At 44.2% G+C, this 14,461-nt stretch overlaps 1 protein-coding gene across 1 annotated transcript in view; it reads right to left on the bottom strand.

Annotated features, from left to right (window-relative positions):
* Positions 1 to 14,461, bottom strand: part of ptprt (protein tyrosine phosphatase receptor type T) — a 1,196,058-nt gene that overhangs the window by 445,563 nt on the left and 736,034 nt on the right. Inside the window, exon 17 of the mRNA XM_034165958.1 lies at positions 7,851 to 7,880. Within this exon, the coding sequence (XP_034021849.1) occupies positions 7,851 to 7,880 (30 nt within the window). The remainder of the gene's footprint in view (positions 1 to 7,850; positions 7,881 to 14,461) is intronic.

Here is a 14,461-nt window from a genome sequence, read left to right as displayed (position 1 = left end):
GATGAATGTATAAAGTTTGATGGCACTGGTTTAGGTTGGGCAGTAGGCAGGGTCGTTTTAGTGTAACTGTTAGTGGATTAGTGCAGGATTTGGGCTTCCTTGGACTTAGTTTTTTCCCCCTGTAAATTTCTTTCCTACCATCTGCTTGTTGTAACCAAAACAACATTTATGGGAAATATACAAGCCAACTTAACACACGAGGGAATCACAATAAAAATGGGTTATATTTCCAAAATGGTCCATTACAAGACAATTTTAAAGAGATTTTCATGACCAGTCACCCACAATCAGTAAAATGTACCCAAAACTGTTCTGCAAGCAAAATCTTCAAAGTCCACTCATATGGCCTATATTATCATTTTTGTTCTGGTTTAAATGATTAAACTACCAGAGGTCAAAGCAAACAAAACTTCTTCATAAATGAGATCCCTAACAGCCATTTCTTTTTCATCTCTATGAAATTCTCATTCTATCATGCATTGCTATGAGTTATATTATATGAAATGAGATTAACCAATCACAGGTTTCAACATGAGAGCAGATTCAGATGATACTCTGTTAATGATTGGAAAAGAAATTGGGGTCATATCGAATTTGGAGAAAACTATAAGTTCCCCTTACATTCAGCAGTAAATGCGTCAAATTTTCCACATTTCTGTCTGTTCTTGAATATGGTGATCTGTTGATCATGAAAGCATCAATTAATTGTCATTATATGGAGATTAAGGTCTCAGGAATCCATCATTATGACTGTTTCCAAAGTACAAACTGAGTTAGACAAGAAGGACTTTATGTTTTGTGCACAATTTGCTGGGAATAGCCTACAGCCTACCTTTTCATTAGACCTATTTCACTCAGTCCATGGAATTTCATTCTATTGAAATTTGTAGTGTTTTGGCTGATAATGTATTTTTTTCCCTGTATCTGTTGTGTGGGCCGCCAGAAGAGGATGTACTGCTGGCCCACCACCAAAGGGCGCCCTGCCTGAAGTGCGGGCTTCAGGCACGAGAGGGCGCTGCCGCCACGGACACAGCCGGGAGTGACAGCTGTCACTCATTAATTCCTGACAGCTGTCACACATTCTTCATCATTGCACTCCATAAAGACCAGACGTCATCTCCACCTCATCGCCGAGATATCATACTTCATTGGAGGTAATATCCTCAGCCATTTGTTTTACAATATATCTGTATATTGTGAGTTTTGCAGGAGTACCGGTTCCTTTTTCTGTGGAGGCTGAGTGAGTGCAGGACGGCACTCTTTTCCCCTGAGGAATCACTGCGGTACTCTGCTACATATTGAGTGAGAGGTGGAGGTGGCATTCCCACCGCTGTTGTTACTGGGTGTACACACACCCACACTTGACTGTCTTTGTTCTTCGCCAGCAGTACCAGATCCGACAGTTGGGGATGGTGATCACCTGGGAATTCGGGACTTGGCGGCTCCAGTATTCACCAGGTTCTGTGGGGGCGGAAATCGTGTGGTTCCGGCTCTTCTCAGGACAGACGTCTTCTATCCTCGAGCCTGCCCACACGTCACCTTTGTAATTTGACTGTAATTATATTCTGAGATTGTCTGTATGTTCGTTGTGCACGTTTCACAAATTGTTACCTTTTGGCTCATCTATTGACCGTTCATTTGCGCCCCCTGTTGTGGGTCCGTGTCACTACACTTTCACAACAGGATATCTCGGCCAGCGTCATGGACTCCGAGGGGCGTCACCCGGCTGTTGAACGACCAATGGGAGAGCAGGGAGCGCAGGCGTCTGCAGGAGGCGTGATTGGTGAGCTACAGCACATCCTCACCGCCTTTACGGCTCGGTTGGATCAAATGACCGAGCAAAACATCCTCCTGAACCGCAGGGTGGAGGCTCTCTCCGCACAGATGGCGGCGAGCGCTCAGGGCGCTGCTGCAGCTCGTCCTCCTGCCGACCCTGTGCAGAATATGAACATTCCAGTGGTGGTTCAACAACCCCTCCCACCATCCCCTGAAGCATACATAAGCCCTCCTGAGCCGTACGGAGGTTGTGTGGAGACGTGCGCGGACTTTCTCATGCAATGTTCGCTCGTCTTCGCACAACGTCCCGTCATGTACGCGTCAGATGCTAGTAAAATAGCTTATGTGATTGCTCTGCTTCGGGGTAAGGCACGCGCCTGGGCTACAGCGCTCTGGGAACAGAACTCACGGTTGTTGTCAGCATACACTGGGTTTGTGGGGGAGTTCAGAACAGTGTTTGATCACCCTAACAGAGGAGAGACCGCTTCAACCGTGCTGCTGTCAATGAGACAGGGACGCGAGAGCGCAGCCGCTTATGCAGTCAACTTCCGCATCGCGGCTGCGAGGTCCGGCTGGAATAACGTTGCGCTCCGCGCCGCCTTCATAAACGGACTGTCGTTGGTTCTGAAGGAGCAGCTGGTAGCTAAGGAGGAACCGCGGGATTTAGATGAGCTTATCGATCTCGTTATACGGTTAGACAATCGGTTGGAGGAATGCCGTCGGGAGCGAGGCGAAGGACGTGACCGGATAAGCGCCGCCCCTCTCCCTTCCGGGTTCGAAAAGGCACCGCCCTCCTCACGCTCCACAGCCACAGCGCTCCGTGGGGTAACAGCTCCCCCTGCTGATGTTGTTAGGGAAACGCACAGGGCCAAAATGAGGAGGCTGATCCGCGGGGAGTGTTTTCTCTGCAGCTCAAAGGAGCACATACAGAAAAACTGCCCCAAACGGCCAAAACGACAACACTCGCCCTTAGAGACTGGGCTAAGGGGGGGGGGGTCAAAACATTCAATTGAGACACACACAGATTGCCACACGACTCCCAGTCACAATCCTTAGCGGGGATTTGACCCTTCAAGCCCCAGCACTGGTGGACACGGGGTCAGAAGGGAATCTGCTAGACAGCAGATGGGCTAGGGAGGTAGGGCTCCCTCTGGTGGCGCTTCCTTCGCCATTGCAGGTTCGGGCACTAGATGGCACCCTCCTCCCTTTACTCACACACAAGACACAACCAGTAACTCTGGTGGTGTCTGGAAACCATCGGGAGGAGATTGAGTTTTTTGTAACTCCTTCTACCTCCCGCGTGATTTTGGGCTTCCCATGGATGTTGAAGCACAATCCCAGGATTGATTGGCCGTCTGGGGTGGTGGTTCAGTGGAGCGAAACCTGCCATCGGGTGTGTTTAGGATCCTCGGTTCCTCCCGGTTTACAGGCTAAGGAGGAGGTCAAAGTCCCTCCCAATCTGACGGCAGTGCCGGTTGAGTACCACGACCTTGCTGACGTCTTCAGCAAGGATCTGGCACTCACCCTTCCCCCGCACCGTCCGTACGATTGTGCCATTGATTTGGTTCCAGGCGCTGAGTTCCCATCCAGCAGGCTGTACAACCTCTCACGACCTGAGCGCGAATCAATGGAGACCTACATCCGGGACTCATTAGCTGCCGGGCTAATCCGTAACTCCACCTCCCCGATGGGGGCAGGTTTCTTTTTTGTGGGCAAGAAAGATGGCGGACTTCGTCCATGCATTGATTACAGGGGGCTGAATGAGATTACGGTTCGCAATCGATACCCGTTGCCATTGTTGGATTCCGTGTTCATCCCCCTGCATGGAGCCAAAATCTTTACTAAGCTGGATCTTAGAAATGCGTATCACCTGGTTCGGATCCGGAAGGGAGACGAATGGAAGACGGCATTTAACACCCCGTTAGGTCACTTTGAGTACCTGGTCATGCCGTTCGGCCTCACCAACGCCCCCGCGACGTTCCAAGCCTTGGTTAACGACGTCTTGCGGGACTTCCTGCACCGATTCGTCTTCGTATATCTGGACGATATTCTCATCTTTTCTTCAGATCCTGAGACCCATGTCCAGCATGTACGTCAGGTCCTGCAGTGGTTATTAGAGAACCGACTGTTTGTGAAGGGCGAGAAGTGCGAGTTTCACCGCACGTCTTTGTCCTTCCTGGGGTTTATCATCTCCTCTAACTCCGTCGCCCCTGATCCGGCCAAGGTTGCGGCGGTGAGAGATTGGCCCCAACCAACAAGCCGTAGGAAGCTGCAACAGTTCCTCGGCTTCGCTAATTTCTATAGGAGGTTCATTAAGGGCTACAGTCAGGTAGTTAGCCCCCTGACAGCCCTGACCTCTCCAAAAGTCCCCTTCACCTGGTCGGATCGGTGCGAAGCCGCGTTCAAGGAGTTGAAACGACGGTTCTCTACTGCGCCAGTTTTGGTGCAGCCCGACCCTAGCCGCCAGTTCGTGGTTGAAGTGGACGCCTCTGACTCAGGGATAGGAGCCGTGCTGTCCCAGAGCGGAGAGACCGATAAGGTTCTTCACCCGTGTACCTACTTTTCACGCAGGTTGACCCCGGCTGAACGGAACTATGACGTCGGCAATCGAGAACTCCTTGCGGTGAAAGAGGCTCTTGAGGAGTGGAGACACCTGTTGGAGGGAGCGTCTATGCCGTTCACGGTTTTCACTGACCATCGGAACCTGGAGTATATCAGGACCGCCAAGCGGCTGAACCCCAGGCAAGCCCGCTGGTCACTGTTCTTCGGGCGTTTTGACTTCCGGATCACCTATCGCCCCGGGACCAAGAACCAGAGGTCGGATGCCTTGTCCCGGGTACACGAAGAGGAGGTCAAAACTGCACTGTCGGATCCACCGGAGCCCATCCTGCCGGAGTCCACTATCGTGGCCACCCTCACCTGGGACGTGGAGAAGATCGTCCGGGAGGCCCTGGCACGGAGCCCGGACCCAGGTACAGGTCCGAAGAACTGTTTACACGTCCCACCAGAGGCCAGAGCTGCAGTCTTGGACTTCTGTCACGGTTCCAAGCTCTCCTGTCATCCAGGGGTGCGAAGGACCGTGGCAGTTGTCCGGCAGCGCTTCTGGTGGGCGTCTATGGAAGCCGACGTCCGGGAGTATATCCAGGCCTGCACCACCTGTGCCAGGGGCAAGGCTGACCACAGGAAGGCCCAAGGACTACTCCAACCGCTTCCTGTGCCTCATCGCCCCTGGTCCCACATCGGCCTGGATTTCATCACGGGCCTCCTGCCGTCCCAGGGCAACACCACCATCTTCACGATAGTGGACCGATTCTCCAAGGCGGCCCACTTCGTGGCCCTCCCGAAGCTCCCAACAGCCCAGGAGACAGTAGACCTCCTGGTCCACCATGTCGTCCGTCTGCATGGGATACCCACCGACATCGTCTCAGATCGTGGTCCCCAGTTCTCCTCACACGTCTGGAGGAGCTTCTGCAGGGAACTGGGGGCCACCGTGAGCCTCTCGTCCGGGTACCATCCACAGACGAACGGACAGGCAGAGCGGGCCAACCAGGAACTGGAACAGACCCTCCGCTGCGTCACATCCGCGCACCCGACGGCCTGGAGTAACCATCTGGCCTGGATCGAGTATGCGCATAACAGCCAGGTGTCTTCTGCCACCGGCCTCTCCCCATTTGAGGTGTGTTTGGGGTATCAGCCCCCGTTGTTCCCCGTGGTGGAGGGAGAGGTCGGTGTGCCCTCGGTCCAGGCCCAGCTGCGGAAGTGCCGTCGGGTGTGGCGCTCCGCCCGTTCTGCCTTGTTGAAGGCCTGGGACGAGGGCGAAGACCCATGCAGACCGCCGGCGATCCCCGGCCCCTGCTTACCAGCCCGGGCAGGAGGTGTGGCTGTCCACGAAGGACATCCCCCTCCAAGTGGACTCCCCCAAGTTGAAGGACCGGTACATTGGACCTTTCAAGATTCTCAAAATCCTCAGTCCTGCCGCAGTGAAGCTCCGACTCCCAGCTTCACTGCGGATCCACCCGGTTTTTCATGTGTCCAGACTTAAGCCTCACCACACCTCACCCCTCTGTGCTCCCGGTCCGGCACCGCCTCCTGCCCGGATCATTGACGGGGAGCCGGCTTGGACAGTGCGCCGGCTCCTGGACGTCCGTCGAATGGGCCGGGGGTTCCAGTATTTGGTGGACTGGGAAGGGTATGGACCCGAAGAACGCTCCTGGGTGAAGAGGAGCTTCATCCTGGACCCGGCCCTCCTGGCCGATTTCTACCGCAGACACCCAGACAAGCCTGGTCGGGCGCCAGGAGGCGCCCGTTGAGGGGGGGGTCCTGTTGTGTGGGCCGCCAGAAGAGGATGTACTGCTGGCCCACCACCAAAGGGCGCCCTGCCTGAAGTGCGGGCTTCAGGCACGAGAGGGCGCTGCCGCCACGGACACAGCTGGGAGTGACAGCTGTCACTCATTAATTCCTGACAGCTGTCACACATTCTTCATCATCGCACTCCATAAAGACCAGACGTCATCTCCACCTCATCGCCGAGATATCATACTTCATTGGAGGTAATATCCTCAGCCATTTGTTTTACAATATATCTGTATATTGTGAGTTTTGCAGGAGTACCGGTTCCTTTTTCTGTGGAGGCTGAGTGAGTGCAGGACGGCACTCTTTTCCCCTGAGGAATCACTGCGGTACTCTGCTACATATTGAGTGAGAGGTGGAGGTGGCATTCCCACCGCTGTTGTTACTGGGTGTACACACACCCACACTTGACTGTCTTTGTTCTTCGCCAGCAGTACCAGATCCGACAGTCGGGGGCGGTGATCACCTGGGAATTCGGGACTTGGCGGCTCCAGTATTCACCAGGTTCTGTGGGGGCGGAAATCGTGTGGTTCCGGCTCTTCTCAGGACAGACGTCTTCTATCCTCGAGCCTGCCCACACGTCACCTTTGTAATTTGACTGTAATTATATTCTGAGATTGTCTGTATGTTCGTTGTGCACATTTCACAACATTAAATTGTTACCTTTTGGCTCATCTATTGACCGTTCATTTGCACCCCCTGTTGTGGGTCTGTGTCACTACACTTTCACAACAGTATCATGAGCTATGTATTGTTTACTGTGATTTTATGTTGTGTCTGACAGTATATTTTAATCTCAAAAGCATTCATTGTACATTAGTCACATACAAAAGCTTGAACAATTAACCAAGTGTGGAGAATGGCTGCTGTGAAATACACACTGTAGAATAACATCACAAATTTATTTAATAGTGTACATATAATGTTTGATTTTTGGTTTGGATTTTTGGATTGGACTAGAATGGGAATAACCCACTTGTGTCTGATGGATTACGGTCGCAAATATCCGTCAAAGGTCAACAAAGGTCAATTTGTGACCGTATAACCAGCATGAACGTCTGCAAATCATCAGACACAACAGGCTTATTCCCTAAACGTATTAAGTGAAATTAATCAAGGAAATTTTAGAGTGAAATTACATGGCATTGATCAATGAACATATGTACTTTTACAGAACGTTTGGTGGCAGTATGCTAAATTTAATAGGATTTGTATCACAAACTAAAGCATTAGTTAATATTTAGACTTTCAAATTTTATTTATTTATTTATTTATTTGTTCTCCGAAATTAAGTTGGTAGTAATGTATACAATGAAACTTGTATATTCTGGTAAAGTAAGTTGACAGTTACACAAAATACTAATTATTTAATGTGACATTTTTGAATTATTTGAGTTTAGCTCAAACCGTTATACATGGAATCAAGTCCTGCATTATCCATATTTTTCTGTTGAATTTTTTGGAACATTTACTTTTCAACATAATGCTACTTTTGCAATCCTGTGTTTTAGTTCCACCTGTCATTCTGCTGTTACATCTATGTATATTAACATGTTTGTCTACACAAAATTACTATCTGTGGTAATATAAATCTGGCTGCTTGGAGATTAACGTGGTTTATGATTTAAATCAACCAACATAAAGAAAAACAAGACAAAATTGAAGAAAAGTCATGTTATCAGAATTGATCAAGCAGTTATACCTGGTGTGAAATCTCTACTTACAGGTAATAAGAGTAGGAATAAGCATGTCTTCTGAAGCATGGTGAGGTGAGGCCGATGGTGACAACAGAGCAAAACCCAAAAGAAGGACAAATACATTGGATTAGTTCAAGAACTGAAAGAAAATCCTGATGCTTGCAGACATAATGTGAGGCTACATTTTTCTAGACTCTTTCCTGTCAAGGTTCACCAGCTTGCAATGTGCTATGCTATGTTTTTGCACCCTCATATGTTTGAGAAATAGGTTATATCTCCTTTTTTTACTCTCTGGATTTGCTTCACAAATGTTGTACAGAAGCGATGTGGTTGGCCGTCCGGTTGATCTGTATTTTGAGTACGTCGATGTCTCTGGAGGCATATTGGAGCAGCTAATGGAAGTTTTTACAGTTGTCTCTTCGTTAAATCAGCTGTGAATAAATTAGAAGCAATAAGGAAATCTATGGTTTGTGAAATGATCACTATTTCTTCAGAGATTATCTCGCTCATTAGCCTGAGCCATTAAGAGATGAAAGTACAGACAACATCAAGCATCATCGCTCTTGTTCTCCACGCTAACACTTTGGCACACGTTACATTAAGTACTATTCAGCTCCATGCTGACAATGCTGAGTAACAGTATTCAGCAATGTTTATTTTTAATATACAGTACTGCTTTAAGATTTACTTGTAGGCAAGTTGGGTTTGGGAATTCAGCTAAGTTATCACAGTGGTTTTATTTAAAAACTTCAGTTCGACTGCAGCCTTAAAAATGTAAGTAACGATAAGTAAACTTCAAAAGAATTTTAAGTTTTGTGTTTCCCACTGTTATGTTAAATTGACACATTGATATTTTAATTTCATTGAACCAACTCACAAATTTGGGTTTGTATGACAATAACTCATGAAATTGAGTTGAAATGTTATAATTCATTAGGTTAAGTTTAAATAGATTAAAGAAACAAGCTAGTGTAACTCATTGAGCATTTCCTTTTTTAACATAGCTGTGGCACTTTGGGAAAAAGAAACTAGAATTTGTTAATGGACGTACAAACACGTGTTGGTATTCAGAGCTATAATACTACTGTACGACTGAAGTGGTACGGTAATCAAGAAGAACAGTGTAATATAAAGGGAGGAGTCATTTGAATAATCCCATCTGATTGTATTAAACATTTTGTACATCTGTAAATACAGGATGCATCATCAAAATTGTTTGCATTTCTCTACATACAGAAAGCAAAGTTCAAATCAAATTTGAGCTCATAAACAAACATTTAAACAATATAAATTAACTTTTTAAAAAATATTTAACAATTACAGTTGTTTGAGTTGATGAAAATTGGTATTTATGCACAGAACTGTGCTGTATATGGTACTGTGGTTTGTCTGATCAGTGACTCCACAGTCTCATAGACATTAGCATGTAAGATAAGATAAGATAACATAACATAACATACTAACATAACACAACATACAATCAACTTTATTTATCCTAAAGGAAACTATTTGTTTCCAAAGTACAAGTTGCATCGGAATATAAGTCACACCTTTTTTTTCTGTATTATCAGCTCTTTAATTTGCCATTTTTCTGCATTGTGGAAGTGTACTTTCTTTATTAGAATTGGTTTTATTTCACATTTGTATTCTTGGGAAAGTCTGATATAAAATTTAATCTCACTCATATAAATTCTTTATATTCATTATAATTAGCTAATGTGTATAACTCGTAAGTCACACTGTAATATAGGTCGCAAGAACTCTACCAGTATACCATACCAGTAAAAAAAGACATTCTCTGGAAAATACAGTATATAATATATTCATTAGTAACTCAACTCATATGTAAATTATTTCTGTTTTAGGAAATGTGAAGAGTGTGGCTGTCTGCTAGTTTTTTTGTTTTTTGTTTTTTGGTGATCCTTGGTCTGAAAATGTTTGAGAAACACGGATCTAATACATTAACTTCACTGTGATTAATTTATTACTTAACTCAACAAAGAAGAACAACAGTGGTGAAACACTGAGTTTGAATGTGAAATATTGTGGAAAAATGGTACAGTAAAAGGTTGTATCCAGATATGGATTGTATCATAATTTAAGTGTGTTGTTGTATTATGACTTCCATTATTTCTAATCTTCGTCCACAATACCTCCCACAGTCCCACATAAAGGAAGAAATTTTCTGATCATTGGAGTTGCCATGAGTTGTAATTTCTGAGCTTTTGACTGAATGCCGCAGTAACAATAATGAACAGTTTTGTGTTAGCGTGAAGCACTGGAGCCTTGGATACATAAATAGTCTGAATGAACAATGTCTTAAAGAGGAACGCGCACAAAAAGAAACTTCAACGAACACTCGTCGTTTGCTCTGTGGAGTTTTGCAGAACAAAATGTGGATATAGAAGGATGCTCTTTAAAATGAAATGATCTAGATGTTTCACACTAATAAAGAAATACTATGTTAAGCCTGCAGAAGCTCTCAGAAATGCACTTAGAAACGTGCGCACCCGATGCCTCCATCACCAAGATGCTGCTGGACACAGACAGGAAATGGAGGAGGACAGGAATAAGCAAATACAGGATATGGGAGATTGTTGGGAAAAATGTGAACATACAGATGACAGACAGCTATAAATCTCTCCAGGTCAGAGAAGAGGATATTGTTGCAATAACAAAGCATTTTATTCGGAACGTGAAGTACCATGAAAACAAAGCTGGTGGCTTGGGGTCCCCAGAGAGGATCCTGTACACATCTGGATTAGGGTAGTGCAGGAGTATTATGCCAGATTCCCTTCCTGATGTGATTCATGTTCTCCAAGGAGAAACATGCTCACAACTGCTGGGATGCTGAGGTGAAATGGAAACTTTAAACTGACCACAAGTGTTCATAAAAGTGTGAATGTGTTATGAATGATGACCAAGTGAGGAACCTATTGGAAAGATAAATTATGACAATACTTTGATTGTGAATCTATGTACATAATTGGGCTATCCAGAAAAAAGATATATTAAAAACAAACAAACAAACAAAAAAAACCTGCTTATTTGCCCAAGCTATGCCCAGCCAAGTCACCCTCATAAGAAATGAACATGAGAGTGATCTGGGATACTTACCATGTTTATTTGTAATGCTGCATCGTGTGATACTGTATCTAATTATGGGAGGATAGCTCAAAAGACCCAGGTGCAAAATGTACAGCGTACCATTGACAAAAATACACACACATATACATACATATGTGTGTGTGAAAAATGTCAGCTACCTGTTTTATAAACAGTACCAAATCTATGCCCTAGTGTAATACAAACACACACACACACACACACACACACACACACATATATATATATATATATATATATATATATATATATATATATACACATATATATATATAAGGGAAGGGAAAAAGAGAGAGAGAGAATGTATAAAATTAGTTTTCTTATCTTAGGAGAGCTTTGAAATAAATATGTAGCGCTAAGTAGAAATATAAAGAAAGACATTCACTGTAGCTCAAGTTTCACACACAAAGCAATCAATGTATTTTACACATACTGTATTTAAAAAAAATAACAATGCTAAAATACTCTCAGTCGTATGAGCATTGTCTTCTTTATAATTTGCAGTTCTTTAATGGGTATCCAGTGCAAAGTATAATATATATATATATATATATATATATATATATATATATATATATATATATATATATATATATATATATATATATATATATATATATATATATATATATATATACGAGGTCTGTGAGAAAAGTATCTGACCTCTTTATTTTATGCAAAAAATATATGGATTTGATTCATATGTTTTTACGTCAGCCAAGCTTGAACCTTCGTGCGCATGCGTGAGTTTTTCCACGCCTGTCGGTTGCGTCATTCGCCTGTGGGCAGGCTTTGAGTGAGCACTGGTCCACCCCTCTCGTCGTTGTTTCATTGCGAGGAAATAGCGGAATGATTTGGGCTTTTTTTCCATCAGAATTTTTTCAGAAACTGTTAGAGACAGGCAGCTGGAAACCATTCGAAAAATTTATCTGGCTTTCGGTGAAAATTTTATGGGCTTCACAGAGAATAAGGAGTGTTACTACAGCTTTAAGGATGCCCCACAATGTCACATGGCGCGCCGCGCTCCGAGCCGCCATCGAGAGGCAGAAACCACCACATAATTTCTAAACGGATGGCTGTGTGGAGCCGGGACCGTCGTGTGCAATTTCTCTGGTTATCATAAGAGCTGGGCATCAGCCATTTTTCGGCAGATTTCACTTTAACAAGAGATTTTGTCATGGAAAGCCACGCGGAGGCTTCGCGCGTCACGACCGATTCGCTGATGAAGCGAGACAAAGGAACACCTCCGTTTCGGAGTGTTAGAGGGTAAGTTGGGACATGCCTATCTCGGATTTCAGTTCTTACCAGTCGAGTGAGTATAAGAGAAATTGTGGACAGCTGGACTTGAATCAAATCCATATATTTTTTGCATAAAATAAAAAGGTTGGATACTTTTCTCACAGACCTCGTATATATATATATATATATATATATATATATATATATATATATATATATATATATCACCACTGCATCTGGTGATTAGCTACGTGGGAACACAGCACTTTAGAAGTGTCCAAACATGAACAGCATTAATTGTTCAGTTCGTGGGTGCCACAACGACTGGAAGAAGAGGAAACTATCACTTTCACTTTCAGAACGATGTTTTGAATATGGAAAGTGGAGATCTGAGTGCTGTGGACGAGCATTTAACTTGTTCCCACCTGGAGGATCTCCGGTGCTGGCTAAAGGCACTGAATTTGAAAAATCCACCCAAACGTCCCTATGTTTGTTCTTTTCATTTTATGGAGAAAAAAACCCACACCACTGGATCTTTACCCAGAGAAATGGTTGGACTACAACGCTCCATTGAAGAAGCCACAGCGGATGCGAGTGAGGCAAATGGGCAAGCTGTGTTTGTAGCGTTAGTTGTTGTCTTATTTACTAATTTTTTGGCATTTGATACAATCAAGCACTGCATGAAATAACACCATACAGTAGTGTTCAGAATAATAGTAGTGCTATGTGACTAAAAAGATTAATCCAGGTTTTGAGTATATTTCTTATTGTTACATGGGAAACAAGGTACCAGTAGATTCAATAGATTCTCACAAATCGAACAAGACCAAGCATTCATGATATGCACACTCTTAAGGCTATGAAATTGGGCTATTAGCAAAAAAAAAGTAGAAAAGGGGGTGTTCACAATAATAATAGTGTGGCATTTAGGCAGTGAGTTCGTCAATTTTGTGGAACAAACAGGTGTGAATCAGGTGTCCCCTATGTAAGGATGAAGCCAGCACCTGTTGAACATGCTTTTCTCTTTGAAAGCCTGAGGAAAATGGGACGTTCAAGACATTGTTCAGAAGAACAGCGTAGTTTGATTAAAAAGTTGATTGGAGTGGGGAAAACTTGTACCCACATGCAAAAAGTATAGGCTGTTCATCTACAATGATCTCCAGTGCTTTAAAATAGACAAAAAAAACAAAGACGCGTGGAAGAAAACGGAAAACAACCATCAAAATAGATAGAAGAATAACCAGAATGCCAAAGGCTCACCCACTGATCAGCTCCACGATGATCAAAGACAGTCTGGAGTTACTTGTAAGTGCTGTGACAGTTAGAAGACGCCTGTGTGAAGCTAATTTATTTGCAAGAATCCCCCGCAAAGTCCTTCTGTTAAATAAAAGACGTGCAGAAGAGGTTACAATTTGCCAAAGAACACATCAACTGGCCTAAAGAGAAATGGAGGAATATTTTGTGGACTGATGAGAGTAAAATTGTTCTTTTTGGGTCCAAGGGCCGCAGACAGTTTGTGAGACGACCCCCAAACTCTGACTTCAAGCCACAGTTCACAGTGAAGACAGTGAAGCATGGAGGTGCAAGCATCATGATATGGGCATGTTTCTCCTACTATGGTGTTGGGCCTATATATCCCATACCAGGTATCATGGATCAGTTTGGATATGTCAAAATACTTGAAGAGGTCATGTTGCCTTATGCTGAAGAGGACATGCCCTTGAAATGGGTGTTTCAACAGGACAATGACCCCCAGCACACTAGTAAATGAGCAAAATCTTGGTTCCAAACCAACAAAATGAATGCCTCGCAGATGTGAAGAAATCATGAAAAACTGTGGTTATACAACTAAATACTTGTTTAGTGATTCACAGGATTGCTAAAAAAGCAGTTTGAACACAATAGTTCTGAGTTTGTAGCATCAACAGCAGATGCTACTATTATTGTGAACACCCCCTTTTCTACTTTTTTTTACTAATATCCCAATTTCATAGCCGTAAGAGTGTGCATATCATGAATGCTTGGTCTTGTTGGATTTGTGAGAATCTACTGAATCTACTTGTACCTTGTTTCTCATGTAACAATAAGAAATATACTCAAAACCTGGATTAATCTTTTTAGTCACATAGCACTACTATTATTCTGAACACTACTGTACGTATATTAACGTTACAAATCTTGCTGTTATGGTGGTACTACTTGTCGGATAGTATTTTAACTTGATTGTGCTTTTATACGACGCGAAGCTCGTAGTTCCTCATAGCCAAGCCGTC

Source organism: Thalassophryne amazonica, chromosome 3 (assembly GCF_902500255.1).
Source record: "Thalassophryne amazonica chromosome 3, fThaAma1.1, whole genome shotgun sequence".
NCBI lineage: Eukaryota > Metazoa > Chordata > Actinopteri > Batrachoidiformes > Batrachoididae > Thalassophryne > Thalassophryne amazonica.
The sequence above is the reverse complement of the archived record's forward strand: the minus strand, read 5'-3'. Positions and strand labels throughout refer to the sequence as shown.